Source organism: Euprymna scolopes, chromosome 11, assembly GCF_053919585.1.
Source record: "Euprymna scolopes isolate OS-2025 chromosome 11, ASM5391958v1, whole genome shotgun sequence".
NCBI classification, from domain to species: Eukaryota; Metazoa; Mollusca; class Cephalopoda; order Sepiida; family Sepiolidae; genus Euprymna; species Euprymna scolopes.
Window position 1 is genome coordinate 42222507 of NC_136492.1, and position 22500 is coordinate 42245006.

The 22500-nt window shown below is 32.5% G+C and overlaps 1 protein-coding gene across 1 annotated transcript in view; it reads right to left on the reverse strand.

Annotated features, from left to right (window-relative positions):
* LOC145287847 (glypican-3-like) overlaps window positions 1–22500 on the reverse strand; it is a 534331-nt gene that overhangs the window by 384391 nt on the left and 127440 nt on the right. The window contains exon 2 of the mRNA XM_080135722.1: window positions 9505–9675. Within this exon, the coding sequence (XP_079991848.1) occupies window positions 9505–9675 (171 nt within the window). The remainder of the gene's footprint in view (window positions 1–9504; window positions 9676–22500) is intronic.

The window sequence follows — 22500 nt, forward strand, 5'->3', positions numbered from 1 at the left end:
ATATAAAAAAAAAAGTATATTGTTCAATTAAGCTTTTATTGTTTAAATTATTTGACTTTGTTTTATTTTAAATAAATAAAAAACGGTGAAAACACGTTTTTCAAACAGCAAGGAGCTTTGGAAGATTGTCCAAAAAAAAAAAAAAAAACATCACTCGCATATGCGACCGTTTCACTCACGTTTAGGGTCAGATATTATATGCTTCATCTTTGTCATATTAACCCTCCAGCCGCTCCTCTCAAGAACTATGCTAATTTAAAAAAAATTACCTATTCTAATTAAAAAATAGACACTAAATCCATATGTTTATATAATATTTTGCTCAATCTTATTAGTATAAATGGTGGTAAAAATTAATTTTATTACTATCTGGACAATTTTTTTCCACCAGGTTGCCTTGGTTATGCTTGCTTCGTAATAAAACCTCTATACCAAACGATTTCAGTTTTGAAAAATAAAAAATAAAAATTGGTTCAGTTTTCAGTATACAAGTATAACGGTTTATATACATATATTGTCTAAAGAAGTCTTACGTATTTCATTAAAAAATACTTAAAATGAAATAATAAAAAAAAAATGCAGTTTAAATTCCTAGGAAAACCAACTAAATTCAACACATTGCAGACTTAGCATTCGCATATGATAACTTTCCGTTAGAAAATTCACAATTAGAAAAGGGAATTAACTCTACTATATAACGATGTAAAAATCTTAAATTGTTAAATAGAAAGTGTGGATCATTAACAGTTTACCATGTAGCTGTTTCGAAAATTTAAAAACAGGACAGCTGTTAAATTTATGGCTCCCAAATGGAAAATATGACTTCCTCGATAACAAAATGTAGACGCAATACAGTTACTGTGTAAAGTAAAATTATGTATAAAGTAAATAAATTGATAATAGAAACTATAATACTATTTTAAGAACTATTCTTCAATATGTTAATTAGCATATAAAATTATATAGGAATAAAGACTACACTAGCATCCATTCCAAATCAGATTTCGAACCTATAATCAAGTTGATAGTCGCCAGTTCTACCCTCTGGTCCATGGGATCAGTGCCTACAAACGACCTCAAATGTCTTTATATAAACACTTGACCGCTACAGTGCTTGAGTTGCTTGTTTATTTACAAATAAAGAGCTTTGTATTACACCAAGCCAGCAGCAAGTCCTTAACCAAGGAGCGGGGAGGGGGGGGGCTTAAAATAGTAGTCATCCACATACATGCATATATATAATAGTGATGGGACAATTTGAATACCCGCCCCCCCGGGTTCCGATACAATTAACAATTTCATACATTAATTCCAATCTTTATAGATCTCTAAATATTTAACTATAGAGTTGTTATTTTCCCCCCTGATAAACAGAACGACACATGTTAAATGTGAATATCTTTTCTCAAACGTGAAAATAGACTTGTGGACGATGATCTATAGTTTTAAGTTTTACTGGTAGTTTAAAAACAATAAATATTTATCACTTTATCATTAATAGCAGCAGTGGAAGATTTTGTTGTACACAAAGTCAAATAAAAAAAAAAAAAAGTTAAAAAGAATCGTTTTTGTCATCGGAAAATAGGCATACATTTTTCTGATTCCGATACCCCCCAAAAGTTCTGATTTCTCCGATTCCGAATCATCATGCCAACACACACACACACACACATGTATGTATATTAACAGTATTCACCTAGTGTTGCTGATAGATTGCTGATCAGAAATAATTTTAAATGTAGTTCTGTTTACCAATTTTTGCCTTTAAAGAAAAGTTTAAAAAAATAACCTTTGCAATATGAGGTCAAGTAATAAAACTTGAAGTGTGATGGTGTTTTCTTAAAATATTAATTAAAGACAACTGTAAAACAACAAATGACTTTACTGACTGAAAACAATTCGTTTAAATGTTAAAAATAACAAAATTTAATGATGAAACCTTTTTTATTTATTTTTTAAATACATTCTTCACTGGAATATTTTTTGTTTTTATTTTTGTTTTAAGAAACAAAGAATAAATGTATTTAAAACAATGAATTTAATTTCTTTACATTCCAATAAATTTCAGTTATTTAAGGATTTAACTGATTATTGCCCTAATGACCCAAGATGAAATAAAAAAAAATTTCATTGGTATCTTTTGATTCTTTGGAAAATTTAACTTTTATTGTAACTTATTTAGATAGAATTTTTAAGTTAAATTCAATTTTTGCGGTATTTTTTGTTTATTAAATAATTATGTGAAAGTACAGAACAATTAACAAAGCCCCATCACCACCTTCTGTTAAGAATGGCTTTCTAAATAATAACATTATTTCAGCACAGTCCATAAACTGCACAAATACTAAATTTTACCTATTGATTTCACAAACGAACATTTACTTAAACGTATACAAGTCGTCACATGCACACGCACGCGCGCACACACACACACACACACACACACACACACACGGCGTGTTAGTTTTATTCAGGTACGTGATGAGCATCACTGATGAGGTATGTTTTATCCAAAGCATGTTGAGTCATGGCCATTTTAAGTTGTCACAACAATCTTTCTGGAAAGAGATTGCTTAATTATTCTCGATGGAACGGTTATACTTATTTTTAAAAAGGTAAAACAATAATAAAAAAAAAATAATGCAAAAATAAGAAATAAGATATCCTCAGGAAAAAAAAAAATCAAAACATGGAGATGAAGAAGAATAATTCGTTAGTATTTGGTAACATTTGTTTTGTTGGGGGGGGGGGGCATTTTTATCTCATTCCCAACTTTAGGATTTCCAGAGACATATGGGCGTTGGAATTTGGTTGTTGGAAATTGAGCAAGGAGAGAGACAGCGGGATATTTTTCATCACTTGTTTTAAGGAACTGTGAATGAGATTGAGCATGAGAGAAGCTAGGGCGAAGAAGGTGATAAAGAAAGACCAGCCACCACCCACATCACCACCACCAGGCCAGGAAGGAGGTACATGCTCTTTCTCTCTGCCAAATTTTCTTTTCCTAATTTCTGAATATTCAGTAGTTCTTCCACTCACTGATTGCAGTGGGCAATATGGGCCAGGAGTTTTGGAGAGAAAGAAAAGACCCCCCCCCCCGCTCCACATAGGGTCTCATTCCATTCTATAACACACACACAAGGGGTGAAGAGGGATGGAGAGAAGAGCAGACAGTTATGAAATGCTACCCAACTTCAGTTATTTTTCATGAGAGAGAGAGAGAGAGAGAGAGAGAGAGAGAGAGAGAGAGAGAGAGAAAGAGAAACGTACGGAGAAATATAGACAGACTAATGGACAGAGCGAGAGAGATAGGCTCAGATTAAGTGTGGACGAGAGAGATAGACGTTGTGGTAAGACAGACATATGCTTGGGGAAAGAGAGGAATCGATGTATGCACAAACTGAGATAAAAGGACAGACAGACATTCTAAAAGAGGGAGAGAGACAGACAGACACTTTAAACAAGAGAGGAACAGACAGAAATTCTTAGCAAGAGAGAGATAGAGATACCCACAAACTGAAAGAGACGGACAGAAAAGGAAGTTACAAAATAAGATGAACACCAGATTCTGCTTTAAATCATGGCTACATGACGAGTTGTAAGGATAGGTAAAAAAAAGGGGGGGGCTGTTTATCCTTTGTGGCACAGGGATACAAGTAAAGAAATAACAAAAACAGATTATATTTTCGAAGAGAAACTGCTTGTCTTAGATAAGCCATTATTTTTTTCCCCCCAAGATCACCAGAAAAATGGATCATTATATTAGCAGAAAAGAAAAATAGTCAACTAAACCTCGAGATGAAGGAAAGAACTCTTATTATTTTAGCAGGTAAACAACCATCAAAATTCAATAAGTGTTTTATGATATCAGTGTAGGTCAGAAAAGAACAAACAAAATTAAAAGCTTTAGATCCAATGATAAATTGGGAAAAGATATACTCAGCAGCATTTCTTTAAGAAAAGTGCTTTTTTGACAGAAGTAAGAAAATCACGGTGTAAGATGCTTGACTCCCCATCCTGAATAACAGCAGAAAATGTCAGGAAAGGTTACTTGAAAGGGATGTAAAGTATTTATTAACAGTATGAATTTTGAAAGGGATGTAAGTATTTATTAACAGTATGAATATTTCAGAAATATATATATATATATATATATATATATATATATATATATATATATATATATATACTAGCAGGCTGCCCGGCATTGCCCAGTCCTACAATATGCTTAAATATATTTTGATTAATGCAGATTTAGTATTTATTATTATTATATTGGACCCAATATATAGTGATGATTTAAAAGTATCCTTTTTGATAGTAACCACGGACTAGAACAAAAAAAGTCTGACAGGGGTTTCTAAAGATATCATGGCGGAGATGCTGGGGGATCTACAAATCCCTGCGATGTACATTTGTCATGGCAGCTACGCCATGTGGGACCTACTGCTGCCAACCACCGATGACATAGTTAAATTATCCAAGTCTGACTTGAAGTGGAAACATCTGCACTTCAAGCCGGAATATCTGAGCAGGAGACAAACAAATATATACGTTTTAGGCGTCCCCTGATTTCTTGGCTCAATGCAAATAGGAGCCATCATGAGTCAATATGGGGAAAAATGCTGAAAGGTTGGCGTTCCTGGATAGAACTCTGACAGTGGAGTCTGCGTCGAGTCCTGCTATTGGTGTAGCTTTTCCCAACCTTTCCCCAATCACTTGGTTGAATGCCAAAGGAGACCAATAGGGTAGTCGCAGTTCTTCAACGAATGCCTAGATATGTTTAGAGTGATGCCAGGGTCCAATGACCTTGCAAGGTCTAGAAGGGCATTTTATTGGGAGTTAGTGGTGGGGACCGCTTTGGAACTGCTTCGGACCCACTTGGGGAGCGACTACAGCTGTCAGAGCGGGAGTTCCGCTCTCTATGGAATTGGGCGCCAGGCCGGGGATATCTTAACAATTCCGAATTTTCCATGACCAAGTGATTGGTTAGAAACCCTCTACTCCTCAATGACATACTGTTCAGAATTGGTAAGGTATTTAGTCTTTTTTGTCCATGGTGTGAGGAATATATTCTATAAACCGTTGGACATGCATTTTTTACTTGTTCCAAGCTCCATGAATTCTGGGGGTATGTCAGTGAGGTCAAGGCTTGCATCATCCCTTACCAGGTGACGATCCTGGATTTAGCATCTGTAGTCTATAACGCAGATCCCTTGTGGCCTAGGGAGGAACGAATAGTGTTCCTAGCGACCTTCGCCATAGCTAGACTAGTAGTGTGAGTTTCACACAGAGATAGGGCATGACGGGGAACCGCCTTCTCATCGGAATCTAATTTTGTATTTTAAGCACCAACTTAAAATCAAAATCAGATGCGATAGAAGGTTATCTTGCTCACAGTTTAGTAGGAGGTGGATTCACACTGCTAGTTTATGTGCATTCGTGCGAAACAGGCTTCAGTATGTGTTCCCTGCCGAGGCATGGCACACACCAATCCTAAAAACAGACCCAAGTAGTACATCCCGCAGTGGATCAGCTAGTTGGTATAAATGAGCTCCATATCGCCCTTCTTTATTTTAGGTATTAGAATAACTCCAAAGAAGCCCAGTCCTGATCAATTTATTTTAGTCCAAACCCATCCCAATAATATATTTCTTGGAGGTCACCGAACATCTCTGTGCCCCCCTCCCCCCCCCCGCTTTATTTTTCTGTAGTTGTGCCCATTTCCTCTTAGGAAGTGCTCCTTGTTTTCAGCTGATACCGGAAAAATCTTTTTTTAAATAAATATTTAAATAAATCTTGGCCTTTGAGCCAAGATCAAAGTGTGGTATCTGTTCTGATGCTTCACTTAAGTAATTGGTCCTTGGTCAATGTAGGGGAAACCCTTCATACTGAGATAATTACTATTTTTTTAAATAGTGCCAGAGTGCCCCCTTTTTTCCTTTGTTTTAGGGGAGCTGCCCCCTCCCACATTAAAAATGACATTGTGTCACATTTGCTTTTGTAGGGAAGCAAATAAATATGATGTTGAATAAGGATAGTTAAGTTCTTTAAATTTTTGAAGTATAACTTATCTTCAGAAAAAAGAAACAAAAAATATGTACAACTACTAAGTAATTTCACAGCTGTTCTTAAATTTATGCTTGTTATCATTAAATTATTGTTATAATATGTTTAAGTAATAAATATTTATAAAAGATATATATAAACTGATATTTTTCTTTAAATATTTATTTTTAAAAAATGCTGGTGGAATATATTCAAAATGAAAATAAGTTTTCATTTTTCTCTTTTGATCTAGCTGAAATATTTGCTTCAATTTCAAAACATTTTAATTCTTTCATTCACATATCGATATGCGAAAAGAATAATTTAAATAGTTTGTTATTTTTGCGGATCCATTTATAAAAAAAAAGCACTGATTTTAATTTATCAATAAAATTAAAAAACGAATTTTCCTGTACTATTATGTGGGAGTCACTAGTTTAACATAGCAGGAGTTTGGCATTATAGTCAGTAGCTATTTTGTAGTAAAAAAAATTTTTTTTAAATAAAAATAAAATTTAAAAAAAAAACTACAATTTTACGGTAAATATTATAAGGAAGGTGATATTGTGCATGAACTTTCAGTATTTACTTCAAGAGTGCTCAATACATGAATAGAGGTTAGTAGCGATCGCATGAAAGTATATTTATGGCAATTTAGGTTTCAAAAAATAGTATTTAGTTCTCTCCCACTGCAAGAACTGTAATACCAGGGTCCAAAAGTTGGGTTGAGAAGTCGGTGACCCCGAGGAGGGACACTCGGACCTGCAAAAACGTCCCGGGCAGTAAGAGCGCCTTAAGCAATTAGCAGTGAACTAACATCTTCTCAAAGAGAGAAGGAAAAGCCTGGGAGGGTGAACATCCTAGAAGTGCACAAAACCAGCATGATACTGCAATCAACAGAGACCCAGTTATTGCAGAAATGGTCATCTCTCTGTTTTTTGGGGGACAGGGGATAACAATCCCTAGCTGGAGTCATATTTTTATTAGTAACATATATACATATATATTGTTACTTTTATAAATATTTGATATCCAGAAATGTTTCATGTTCATATTTGTGGAAAAAGGTTATAGCAAACACGAACCTCTTTTCATATATATTTATGTATGCGTATATATATTTGAAAAAATTTTGTCTACCAAACTCCTATCAGTTTTTGATCTACAGACATGAAACTTAATATATAGGGTATTTAAACCCATGCAAAACTATATATTTGGGTTTTAGCCGTGGAAAATCGGTGCAAAAGTGAAAATTAAAAAAAAATGAAATTTACCAGGTCACGGTCGAACAACAGCATTACGAATATGCATGCGTAATATAATAGCCATGTTCATAGTTCATGTTTCATGTCAAAGGAAAAAATAATATTTTGAGAACATAACCATCCTGATTCAACATCATATGTTGGTAAATAAATACTTTATAGTTGAAAATTATTGAAATCTGTCATTCTTTTTACTTTGTCCCGCACATAATGAGATAGACTTCAAATACGACTCATTACAAACTATGCACAATGCTTCAAGCAAACTACATAATCCGCATTTTAGTTTGTAAATAGAAATCAACAATTAATGTTTTTTTGGTCTTTTTTTCTTGTTTGCTATGTTAACAGTTAACATCACTTCAAAATGAAAAAAGTCAGATTAAACTTTTTGGCTTTAGTTTTAATAATTTGCATCATCTGTTTGTTATATTCTCCTATTTTGGGCTGAACGCAATCTCCATATTTCTTGTTTTTAAATGAAAAATATAGAACAGGGTTTAATTGAGTGTTAAATCTAAAACAAGTACTCAACAAGTCCATTACAAGTAACACATGTACACCGCTTAGTATTGTTTTCGGCTATTTATCTACTTCAGAAAAGATTACTGCTGTTAATTCTACATGCTTGAATTTTTGTTTTGTTTTGTTTACTTGCATATTTTATTTTTTTACTTGCATATTTTTTTTTTTTTTTAAATTTGTCATGCTTTGGTTCATTAAAAAGAAAAATGAAAAAGATAGTGCTGCACTATTTCGGGTATGAGAAGGTAGTTATTTACTTTCTTCCCATTGCAGGAAGATGTGATACAAAGTTAGAAGGTAGAAAGTGTCAAAGATCACTCTGGTCTAGCAAAAATTGCCAGGACAGCCCTGTCAACATTTCTCTATAGGGATACTTCAGGCAGTCAGCAATGAACTTACTCCACTCAAAAACCAGGTGGCAAGGCCTGGAAGCAGGGTCAGTGGTATAAACCTCAATCCAATAAGTCATGGGCAACATGGCCAAGCAATTGTCGAGAATGATTGTCGAGAATGATTGTCGAGAATGATTGTCGAGAATGAAGTCTCAACTGATATTTGTTGAATTCTGCAAGCAACTGAAACAGCTCTCATATGAGAGGGTATAACCAAAGATTTGGGCAATTATGTAAAATACTAGCAGGCCGCCCAACATAGTTCGGTCGTAAAATATGCATAAAATATGATATTTAATTCATGCAGATTTTGCATTTATTATTATTAGAGCCAATTTGTTACTGATGGTTATATTGTACCCAATATAGTAAAAAAAAAATGGAAAAAAACTGAAACATGAGCATGCAAGCATTATGTTTTTTCTAAACAGTTCATTTCTTGTAATTAAAAAAAAAAATACTTGAGCAGAGATCGTAACCGAAACCTATAGACAGCGAGTCAAGTACGATAACCATTAGGCCAGCTTACCAAGATCTTTTAAAAATGTTTTCAAACCTACTTATTTTTAACATAAGGAAGCTATCATGTGAATGATTTACGCATGTGTAGTTATGAAACAATTGACAAACAGATACAAATCCAATGACCCCCACCCCCAAGTACCAATTTTCAATTTTGACCACTTAGCAGCCCTTTTTCTAGATAACAACTGATTAAAAAGTTTTCCACATGTCCGAATACTCTATATACCAAATTTTGAGTATGTAGATTGAGAGTTGTCCTCACACACATTTATAGATATATACATATATATAATATAATCACGTTTATAGATATATACATATATATAATATAATCACGTTTATAGATATATACATATATATAATATAATCAAATTTATAGATATATACATATATATAATATAATCACATTTATAGATATATACATATATATAATATAATCACATTTATAGATATATACATATATATAATATAATCATGCATGATAAGAACTAACCAGATACCAGAATCAATCTATAAAATATACTGAATCTCTTTGAATTCTTTAATGACAGATTTACATCTTGACACGAGAACACCACTACACTATGTTGGTCTTGACTGGATCAATTTTTTTACCTGGAAAAGTTTTTGACTGGATTTATACTGCCATTTTGTTTTCACTTGGGCCAACTACATTTTTCTATTTCAAGAATAGCTCTACACTCAAAACAGAAATGATATAAAAAAGGGCAAAGTTGAATACTTACGATCAAATGTGTCCTTCACTTTTACAATCATGTCTATCAAATCTAAACTCCTTTCTTGTAAGAGACGTTTAAGGGCTGATTCAGATCGCTCTTTGTAGGATTTCTCCATTTTTTTCGAGCAACATGATTTACCTGGTTCAAATCCATTGAAACACACCGACAAGTCAGATTCTGAAAAGAAAAAAAAACAAAAAAACAATAAGTTGCTTTCAAAGTTGGAATCAAATTTTACATTTTAATAAATTAACATTTATGAAAAGATTTTCGTGAAGTTTAATTGAATTACAAAATCAGTTTGTTATTAAATTAATTTAATAAAACTGCTTTAAATTATAAAATTACTTTAAAAAGAAAAAAGTTAATTCAAGATGTTATATTTGAATATGTATTGCAATATTTCAATTCAGTTTGCTTAATAAGTTCGCTAAAATGGAGATATTCAACAGCAGCTGCTGAGATCTTCAGCAAAAATATATCCTATATTGTTTTATCTTTATTACATTTGTTTAAAAATGTATAAAGTATTTATTTCTTAATAATAGTAGGTAAAATTATTTGGTTTTAAGCACCTAACTAAAATGCTGTTTTCATGAAATGATACAAGCAACCTTTCTCATAAATCACAAACTCGTTTACCCTGAATGCTTGATTCTTCTTGTGGTCTATTATCTATAATTGTAACATTAAAACAGAAAAAAAAATCATAACAAAAACGAAACAACTCTCAAACAGATATTTTGTACATTACATTAAACAAGGCCAAGAAACAAATATTTACTTCTCAGTAACATAATATTCTTCCTCTTATGAATTTATTCATAAAATCGGTAAAAAAATATATTTACAATTTAAAATGCGTTGAACATTTACTAGAATGAGTAAAAGATAATTAGTTGCATTTTGATTAAATGAAAAAATAATTAAACAGCAGAGATAGAGATGACAAATAAAATGAGAGAATGTCAGAAAACATTCAATATTGACATAAATAATTGATTGTTTCTCTATAACGAAACAGGTCTGTAAAATGTACAGAATTTTTGACAAATGGAAAGTATTGAATTGGCAAGATAAATAAAACCTGTTTCTACATGGCGTTTCCCACAACTCTTTAATAACTATTGCATAAATTTTTTGAAAGTTAAATTTAAATACTTTCACATTTAATAAATTAAAATTAGCGAGTTGTATTATATATATTATGCACACACACACACACACACACATACACACACACACACATATAAACTTCCAATATAATAGTAAAATACACTTGGAAAATGTCCAATAAAACAATTTGAAAAATCAATATAACCTATGCTTCATTAAATTTTTTTATAAGGAATTTAAAAATCTGATCCTATGGCATACAATGCATAATAAGGCATCAGATATGCATCAAGTGAAGTAGAGTATTATTCAGAACTGAAATCTTTTTCAATCAATTTGTTTTTTCTTATTTAATTCTTATTTCTTGCATAAAATATGGATTGAGATTTAATGAGGTCAAATCTATATATCTATAAAAGTAAATGTGTCTGTGTGTCTGTCTGTGTACATTTCCCTACGCAATAACTTTGTCAATTTTTAGTCTACAGACTCGAAATTTGATATACAGGGTACTGAGATTTGGGAAAATCGATGTGATCGGTTTTTGGCCAGAAATTTGGCGATTAAGGGGTCAAAGTTCAATGATTTGACCTTTGAGAACTCTACCAAACTCCTCCGACAATTTTGGGTCTATGCACTTGAAATTTTAGATATAAGTTCCTTGGACATGGATCTAACTTAATAACTTGATTTGAGCCCAAAACAATAAATTTTAAGGGGTCATAATAGGGGTCAAAGTTTTTAAAAAATTGACCTCTGCGGTCTCTTCCAAATTACTCAAATTTCTGCTCTAAATATTTGAAATTTTACATAAAGGGTATTCAGAGATAGGGCAAGTTTTTCATCAGTTTGGGTCGAAAATTTTTAGTTATCAATATATAAATGTATGTATGTATGTCTGTTTGCATGTCTGCCTTAAACTTTAAATAGAGGCGACGGATTTTACCAAGATTAGTATTGTTTTAAAGTTCGACCTATCATACAACAAATATTGAAAAATTGGCTAAAAACATTAATATCTTCCCCTTCGACTAGGCACTTTTCTACAGGGGGGGGTCACTTTTTTCGCCGATATTTTTTAAAGCTATCCTCTCCTTTAGATTGTCTAGCCTTAATTTTAAAAAATGTCGCTTCCGGTTTGGCGGTGGTTGTAACAGCATAAACGTTAGGTTTTACCCCGTTCTTCTCCTTCTTTGCGGTACGGGTTCGAGCCTACCTTCCTACTACCACTTTTTTTTTTTTTTGCTCAACATACACATCCAAACACCCGGGCAACGCCGGGCTGAAATGCTAGTTTTAAATATAACTCAAACCAAACTTGTTTGAACAAATTTTCAAAAATTAAAAAATAAAAAAACGTATTGTAACTGCTCATCTCCTATGATTAGGTTTTAATTTTTTTTTTTTTAAATGGCTAATTCTTTTTAATAGATTTCAAATTTCTTGCACAAGGGCCCATGGCATAATGGCTTAAGTACTTGATAAAATTCTGGAGGTTGAAGGTTCAATCTTCAGTGCAAGTGACACTCAGAACACAATTACGTAGGACTTCTACCCAGTTATGGCTGACAGAACAAGAGCCTGCTACTCCTGTGGATTAAAACTCAAAATTCTGTGCAGATTACCGAGTTTGACAACATAAACGTGAAGAAAGTTGGAGGTTACATCAACTGAAACGTTGTAAAAATAAGACTCAAGATGAGAACATTAGTCCAAATAATCCAAACATAAATTATCAATCCTCATCTCAAAAATTTAGAAATAGAAGAAACAGATTTTCAAAATAAAAAAAATTGTTTATGCTCATTTCTCACAATATTTATTTGTTTTATTTTTTTTTTAAATCCAAAAATTTCACTAATTACTAATTATTTTAATAATCGGAAATTTACATCTTTCAGATTACTTTTTAGCAAACTAATGACATGAACATAAATTGACCGTTTTCCTTAATTTCTGTTCAGATTTACTACCAGTATCACATGGATACTTGATTGGTCATGTTCTTTCAGTTAGCAAATGACTACTGCAGATAGTTTTATGTTGTGCTAAAACTAAAATTGACTAATCTTTTAATTCCTATTCAAATTTATGATTATCACATTTTTCATAGGATCAAAATGTTTAGTTTTGTTAAGGCAGCTAAAATAAAATTGGCTAGATTTGTTTGTTTTTTTCCTTTTTTGTATTTTTAAAAAAATCTCAAAACGTTCAATTAGGGAGGGGGGATACTTATGCGATGTGTTCAAATAAAAAAAAAATGCTTACATGAAAATACAAAGTCATAATGGAGGCATTAAACACATACATGCAAAAAAGACATTGCTTCATTTTGATTGGATTTTATAAAATACAATGTTGGGAATGATTAACCTGAGCGATTATATTTTGAAAATTTACAAAAAAAAAAAAAAACATTTTAATAATGTAGGTTTGGCATCTGTTTGGAGCCATACGTATGCTATTACCGAAATATATCTTTTACTAATGGAGATTTGGTACCTATCTGTCTGAAGTCGAAACTATATTACATATATTATCTGGAATTTTGGTAGGTGTGTTTGAAGTTTAAACTATACTTCTATTATAAATGGAACTTTGATATCACACCTCAACACTAAACAAACCGTGGGTGTAATTACAAGTGACAGAAATCATTGAGCATTTTTTTAAGGGGGCTCTGGAAATAAAAGTGTTTTTTTTTTGGGGGGGTCGCCTTTTCTAAATTCTTGACGTCTCAGATCATATAATAAAACATTGGTTGATTTATGATCATCAATATAAAAGGCAGAATGAATCTGAGGATACTTTCTGTCTTTTTTTTTTTCCTCTAGATTGAACATCAAAGTAGCAATATTACTGGAAAATCCCTTGATTCTTTTTTCCTCTCATTCCAGTTTAATCACCAAAACGACAACAGTTGTTTGCCAATTTTTCCTATTTTGTCCAGACAAGTCCCGATTTACTTAACTCTCAATGAGAGCAGTGTTTAGCACAAGGTTGGTTTTTTAATGTAAAGTAAAATCCAGCTGCTCAAAAGGAGGGATACACTTGATTGTAAAAAAAAAAAAAAAAATACTTACGTCTAGAATGATTTATCCTTCACTGACACCATGGAAAAAAATGAAGTCTAATATCAAAACAGATACTATACTTTGTTCTTTATAAAAAGATTAAACAAAGATCGATGATATGGATAAGTCCGCCTTTTCATATGCAACAAAAAAATGATGTCTTGAATATGTTGTGTATTATTCGCAAGCATAATTCAATCCAGCTACATTTTTATAGTTTTGAGTTCGTTTCTCTTTGGTTTTTTGCCTATGTGTAAGAAAGAAGAACACTGAAATAAATAAATTCTTTTTAAACTGTTCCATGTTAAACTGGACAAAAGTGTAGAAACGGTTTTAACATAAGAACTAAAAACGCAAATCATAATCCATGTTTGAACTGTGTTTCGTTACTGGAAAACGCTTTAAAAATGAATCACATGTATTTCTGAAATTCCTATAAACTGCCACCATAAATAATCAAACTTTCCTTTTATCCTTTTTAATCTTCATCATTTATTGTTCAGCGGATAATCATACCATTTCATTAACCCCTTTCCTCAAGTAACTTCTAGCCTTGATAAGGGATAACTCATTAGTAAAAAAAATGTCCCTTTAAGATATATGCAACAAAATCTGGGGCAAACTCGTCACAGCTTATTTTTTTATAATTAAAAGGTTCGATTTTTATAACTAGGTCTAATTCAACTATAATACATGATTAATACTGAATTCTCTCCCATAAAATTTAAAAATAACACAAATATATATTTTTTTTGAGGATATCTTTTGGTCATTAAAACGTAACCTACCAGCAAAGGGAAATTTGCGTACGTGTGTTTTCTATGGATTCGGAAACGGCTGGGCTGATTTTTATCAAGGTATTTGACGTGTCTGGAAGTGTTCTTATGTAGGTTTTGTATTGGAATGTTTCTGATAAGTATCGAAAATCGATAATCAAAACAATCCAATTAAAGAAAGAAAATCTGATTTTGACAAAAATTAACACTTTTATACAACCTAATATCATAAGCGCATTTGAGAAGTTTTATCACCAGACAAGTGATAAAATCCGTATAAAATCAACTGTAAATTTTTTTTATAAGACAGGGGCGCGCTCAAAATGAATGTTTGTTTTTAGAGCACATAAAATGATTATGTAAAAATAATTTCATAAAATCAACAGTTGATTCTTTGATAAGACAGGAATCTGTTCAAAATGAATGTTTCTGTTTAGTGCATAAATGAACCATGTATTTTAAACTTTAAGTAAATCCATTATTTACAGATAATTTAATGCAATCAACAGTAGATTCTCTACAGTGCAATGTAGAGTACAATGTATTGTAGACTGAATCACTTCAGGGGAGGCATGTGAAGCTTCCTCCCTGCACACTGGTGGAGGGGAGAGAAGAGGGGTTCCTAACTATAGAAGGCACTCAATCGATTTGATTAAAAGATGGGAGATATAATCCATTTCAATGACAATAAAAGTATGGGACGGTAGAACGTTCAGTGATCTTTATTCAATCCAAGGTCTTGCTAGTTATATATATATATATATATATATATATATATATATATATATATATATATATATATATATATATATTTATTTATTTATTGAAAAAAATAAATAAAAATGAGAATAAAACATCTTAAACTAAAATGCGTTTATTTAAATCTAGCCTGGGTGCCCGGGTGTTAGGTGTGTGATAAGCAAAAAAAAAAAAAAAAAAAAATGGTAGTAGACAGGCAAGCTCAAACCCATACCATGAAGGAGGAAAAGAATGTGAAAAAAAAAAAAGTGACATCTTTGCCATTGCGTCCATCGCCAAACCAGAAGTGGCAAAGGTTTAAATTAAGGTTAGTCAATCGAAAAGAGGGGATGACTTTCGAAAATATCTGCGAAAAAAGCGACCCCTCCCTGTAGATAAATGCTCAGTTGAGGGTAAAGAAATTAATGTTTTTAGCTAATTTTTTGTTATTTGTTGTCCAAAGGCTCGAGATTCAAAACAATACCGATCTCGTGAAAATCCGTCACCTGTCGAAAGTTTTAGGCAGAAATACAAACATACATACATTTAAACAGACAGGTGAAATTTATATTATAGATGAAATCCAGTTTAAGTTAATAGCATAGCTAGGCATTTACTCTAAATAATTGAGGGTTTTTTTGTTGTTGTTTTATTTTTAAGAGTAAGGGGTCTGGTTCACTTAAATCAAATTTCAAGCAAAGAGAAATAGAGGTACTCTTACTAAATGTAAGTAAATGTATCTATTGCACAAGGTCAATATTTGTGAATTGCTTACCAAGTAAATAACAGGTTGTAAAAACTTGTATAATCTAACATTAGACGTCAAATGTCGAGTGGAAAGCAAACATTTAAATATTAGGTTAGAGGAAAATAAAGTGTATATGAAGATCTGTTTCTACTCCCTCAACATACACCTTTGCAAAAACACTCTTTTCAATAGAGACAAATGTGGGTGCTGCAGGTGGTCGGTTGTGTAAAAAGCAGCATTATCTCCATACTACTTCTCTAACTTTGCACGTTTTACTTCATCACGAAAACAGTTGGACAAAATTTTAGCTCATTCAAACAGTAACACTTGGGAGTGCGGAAAAAAAAAAGGAAAAAAAGAGCACCTGTATAGTCCTGTCAACACTCCCTAAGTTAAAAGGCAATAAAACAATGACTTCCTACAGCAAGGGAGGTTTTATTGGAAAATGTCCCTATTTGTCTCCTAAAATTAACTGGCTTTTCAAAGTCGAGAAATCCGAATTCCAACAAAAATAAAAATCAATTAAATCTAGGATTTTTTCTGACTAAGAAGAGAGCGAACATTACAGTTTGATCCTAACCTTAAAGGTGGATCAATTCTGACTTTCAGGTTGGAATCAAAGCGTTCATATATAAACCTTGTTGAATTCATGTTCTATTTATAAAAAAAAAAAAAAAAAAAGGTTCCATGATTACTGCTTATTCAGGAACTTCAGTCAACTCCAAAGATGAAATATGGTTTACATGACTCATGGGGAATCTTTTTCCAGAAAAGGGTTGCTAATCTGTGATAACAAAACCAACTTACCACCTGGATTAAAATGACACCCAGATAATTCTCCTGTGGGTAAATAAGAATTAACACACACACACACACACATATATATATATATATATATATATATATATATATATATATATATATATATATATATACACACACACACTAGCTGGCAGTCCAGCATTGCCCGGTCATACAATACGCTTAAACATGATATTTTAATTTATGCAGATTGTGTATGTATTATTATAGTATCAATTCTCTGTTGATTATCATATATTACAAGGAATAATTTGCCCGGTGGATTAATTCACAAAAAATAAAAAAATAAATAAAATAATAATGTCGTTCATCAAATTCTGTCTGTGTTTGTTTACAATATCATGTCAGCTGATATTTGAGCTTGACGATCTTAAATATAGTTTTTCTTCTCTTATAGAAAGAAAAGGATTTTTACAGGGGAATATTTTACATTACACTGGCCAGGTCTTTTCAATTCTCGATACTTATCAGATGAATTTCTGTACAAAACATATCTAAGAACACTGCCAGACATAAAAATTATGTTTGTGTGAAATTTGCAAAAGATAAGTTCCAAAACGGCTGAACCTAAGAGGAAGAAACACACACAGTGACTTTTATATAATAATTTAATTGAAATACTAAAATGCCGTAGGATGACAGACTGTATAATACTGTAAAGAAAAACCAAATAAATATTAGTATCAATATTTATAAGACGGTTCCAAGCGAGATAGAGCAATATTATAAAAAGAAATTCTGAATAAAAATTATGCAGAATTACAACAAAATTCATTGTTTGACAAAGAAGTAGAAATTATTAAAGTTTTTTCCTTAATTCATGGATTTTCAATGAATGGCTTATCTCAGTGGAGAAAATGTTAGCAAAAATAGATGTGGGTAATTCTAAAGTTTGCTTATTACAGCATAAATTGATTCATTCAGTAATTTACTGTTTACGGAAGAAAGCGGAAGAGCATTTGATGTGATCTTTTGTGGAGAAATCCTTCCAGACGAAGACAATTTTTATTTCTGTAACAATCCAAAACATCCCTTTATGGGGAGCTGGATTTCCCCCACATTAAAAACTGTGTTCTGTGTTTAACTTTGCCCTCGTGGGGAGGTAAGTAAATAAGAACGAATACACAGATCTATATATATATATATATATATATATATATATATATATATATATATATATATATATATATATATATATATATAATCAATCTTTAATTCGCTAATTTATAGTGTTTACAGAAGAAACAAGTGGGAAGAGCGTTTGATGTGACCTTTTCCGCGATGATAATTGTGTGTAACTAATAATAAGGCCGTCTCTAGCAATAATCACTTCAGCCAATTATTAAGCTGATTGTGACCCTCATAACTTTATAGGTTTGAGAGTTGATCACAGTAATTTATAATTAATTTGTTCACAGGCCACACTTAGGATGGAAAAGCACGAAAGTTACAGTTCAGAGGAAGGGCGTGTTTGTTTGGGTTTTGTTAAAGAAAAATGAAAGAAAAAATAAATCAGAATTTAATTATAATGACCTCTATAACATTTAAGACAATTGTTGCTACGATTTACTGTGAAGGAAGTTTTTATTGAAGAAGACAATTTTGATCATTTGGCTTAGAGGTCATTTGAAGTTATCCACAATGGGTTTTAAGTGAGGGTGGATGACAAGAGAGAGAGAAGGCAAGAGATAGAGATAGAGAGAAGGCAAGAGATAGAGAAAAGCCAAGAGATAGAGAAAAGGAAAGAGATAGAGAAAAAGAAAGAGATAGAGAGAAAAGGCAAGAGATAGAGAGAAGGAAAGAGATAGAGAGAGAGAGTGACAGATAGAGAGAGAGTGACAGATAGAGAGAGAGAGTGCAAGTGCAAGATAGAGCGAGAGTGCAAGATAGATAGAGAGAGAGAGAGGGAGAGAGAGAAAGTGCAAGACAAAGAGAGAGAGAGTGCAAGATATATATAGAGAGTGCAAGATAGAGAGAGAGAGCGCAAGATAGAGAGAGAGAGTGCAAGGCAGAGAGAGAGAGAAAGAGTGAAAGACAGAGAGAGAGAGAGTGCAAGACAGAAAGAGAGTGCAAGATAAAGAGAGAGAGAGTGCAAGAGAGAGTGTGCAAGAGAGAGAGATTGCAAGATAGAGAGAGTGCAAGATAGAGAGAGTGCAAGAGAGAGAGAGAGTGAAAGATAAAGATAGAGAGTGCAAGATAGAAAGAGAGAGAGAGAGAGAGTTTGGTGATGTGTGTGACATGGCAATGACGAGTTTTTGCACTAAAATTCATCCTTAAAAATCCTTTGAAATTATCAGTCAGTGTTCCCCTAATCCAAAGATGGCAGTAGAAATACATCAAGATAGAAAGAAAAAGAAAATCTTGCCTAACATTGAATGGTGCTACCCAACTTGAAAAGATTATGAGTAATTTTTATTTTATTTATTTTTTTTTTTTAAATAAAATATTTTCTATAGGGTAAATTCTTATTTCTAAAATCAGTTTTTTCAATCAATCGTCATCAAACAAAATGGCCGAGGAGGTGAATGCATGTGTCATGCATTCATCTGATAATTTCAATGAAGAATCAAAAGATTTATTCAGACTTGTTTGCCATTTCTTCAGACTGGAAGAAGCAACCAGCCATAGATGGGTGGAAGTCAGCAAATCCTGAGTCAAGTGTAGCAATGGTGAGCAAGAATAACCACCAAAAAAATGTACATAGACCCGTGTGTGGGATGGGGATGTGCGTGAGAGAGAGAGAGAGAGAGAGAGAGAGAGAGAGAGAGAGAGAGAAAGAAAGAGAGAGAGAGAGAGAGAGAGAGAGAAAACTTCTAGATATAAATTCTCAGAAGAGGTTTATTTTTTTATGGGCGTTTGATATTTATAGATCTTCTGTTGACCTCAGCTTGACATTCTCCATTTCTATCTTGTAGAAAAGCTATATGACATACAAATTGTTGAAACTAAAAAACATGTAGAGAAAGATAACTTTTTCTATCATCACAGCCAAAGCAACTTCTTGACAGAAAAGGGTTTTTATGCTTTAATCAATATTAAAGAGTTTAAAATCATTAGCAGTCACCCCAATACCACATTTGCCGTATGAACTACAACAATTAAAACATCCAAAATAGCTTGAATTTCATTATAAACAATTAAACGATAATAACTCAGTCATCAGTGCAGTAGGTGACAATTCCTGCCAATCTGGAGATTCAAACTCAGCCACGAAGCCACCTTTGATTCCATTTGTAAAGCCTTTTGCTCCGAGCCACCAAACAATTGCCAAGAATTAATAACTAATAAACGCTCAATTCGGGCGCAGACATTAGGCAATCTAGAGTGTTCGAACGTCAAACTGAATAATATATATACATTTATATATGTGTGTGTATGTGTGTGTGAATATGAGGGTGTGTGTTGTAATTTCCAATGAAACTTATTAAAATAGTGCTTATTAGCAAGTAAAGCTGTATTATTGCATTTCTTTATTTATAAAAACATTGGCTACATATGTGCATACATGTTTTAGCTGATATTTCGTATTAGAAACCAGTTAAATGCAGCAAGTTGATGACGCTGGATTTCAAAAGAAATCACAGCTGAAACACACACATATGTAGCCAATAATGTTTTCATTAAAAAAAAATCATACAATAACAAAATAGGCAGCGAGACAAACAAAGAGTTTGTCAGACGTTCCCAACCTTATCTAAAAATAGATCACCCACTGTTCATAGAAAAGCTACATAGCATAAAGTTTGTTAACACAAAAAGGCAACATGTAGAAAAAGAACCTTTTAAACATAGCTAAAACAATTCCTTGATATGCTATCATTCCCTTTTTAATTTGTATCCAGGGATATGTATTCTGCAATTTAGATGTTCAACTCTTAAATTTTAGATAGAGTGAACTAAAAAATATTCCACTAGTAGTAATTTATATATCTAATACATAAAGTAAAGTGAGATTTTTACCTATTCCATTGACCGGAATCACTAAATGAAAAAAAGACTACATAAAAAAATAAAATGTTTTGTCATGTGTTTTCAGCCTTCATTGGTCTATCATAAAAAGAATGTTTTAAAAAGTAAAACACTTTTCAATCACATTTATCACTTTAGCTATTTAATCCAGCTCTATATTTAAGCTTTTCAAACATTAAGAGAAAGTTGGTGAAGTTTTCACCCTCATTAATTGATGTGTAAAGACTTTTTTTTTTAAAGAGAAAGCCAACTTTAAATTAAAATAAATCACAGAATTTTTTTTTACTCTACCAACATGTGATTTATTTCAAAGATTAATTTTTGATATTTATAATTTAAATACAATTTCGTGCATGACCCTGAAGCTTGCACATTATCTAGAGATTTGATTTTCACAAACTTCACACAATAAATTAGGGTGCTCAGGTGTCAGCCTCTTCATGATGGATTGCCGAACCAAGTTAAACTCAAAATAATCGATAGTTGCCAAATTTGCAATCAATGAAAATAGAGTTCTGAATTTAAAGTTTACTGCTCCTAAAAACGACACCGATACTATGACTATTATTCATTCTAAGACTTATAACAGCATTAACGTGGGATGGATTGAGTAAGTTCCAGATGAATTCACTGTATTCTCTGGATCCACTCACATCAACCGGCAGCTGAGTTTTCAGCATCCTTCAGCCATTCTTGGTTAGTGGAGCAATTCAATGAAAAGTAGTACTCTCCCTTACATTTTAGTGTAGTAGCTAAAAAAAAGAGACCCTTTGGGTTGCCCTCGGTTATGGTCGACCATTTTTACCTTTGTCTTTGTTTCAATTATTGGTTGTAAGATAAAATATGGCTGATGAAGCTGATGAAGCATACGAAGCACTCAAGGAAGATATTGTGTGAATATAAGTTAAAATGACGTAATGAACAAGTTGATTGGTGTAAGTCATAAATACTGCATGAGAGAACTGTTAAAAGATATGGGAAAACATAAAGCTTAAACATTACCAGTTTTCATTACAGCAACTTACTGGATTCTATTGATTTCTGCAGCCAAGATCACTCAGCTACTTCAAACAAATATATCCCTTTCCAGGACATATCAATTAAAAACTTGATTTTGGCTGTAAAGTGATATTGCTTGATAACCGTGATAAGGTGGTGCTGTTCAAGTGGTTGTTTACTCAATGGAAAATATAAACTTGTTTGACATTTGAAGAACAAATAAGAAGTCTCAAGATCACTGGATTTTCTTTGGTATTTAAAAAAAAAAGAAAAAAGAAAGAAAAAGGTCAATTAGAGGAAGTGAATGAAAAAAAGAACCATCACCCTATCAACTCTGCTCCAACCTGCTCCCTCCAGGAGGAAAGGGGCATAAGGTGTCTGTAGAAATGATTGAAATATTTGAGATCCGGTCACAGGTGCCCAGCTGTTAAGCTTCATCATACTATCAAAGATGGAGACGCAAAGGACTGTACTTGGTCAACTTTGTCCTTATATGGTATCACTAGATACCTGGCCTTGCATCCTCCTGGGGTGGGGGTTGAGGGATACACATAAAACGCCTGCTTCCACCCTAAATTATTTTTATGCTAGTTTTCTATTTCTTCTGTTTGTCTATTCCACTTTTTCTCAGAAACTACTGGTCTAATCTGGCTGAAATTTTGTATGGACCTTTGTTATGATAAGGTGCAACGAACTAAGTATTATGGTATTTGTTTGGTGTACAGTTAAGTGGATTAGTATTTAATGCAAAGATGAGTAC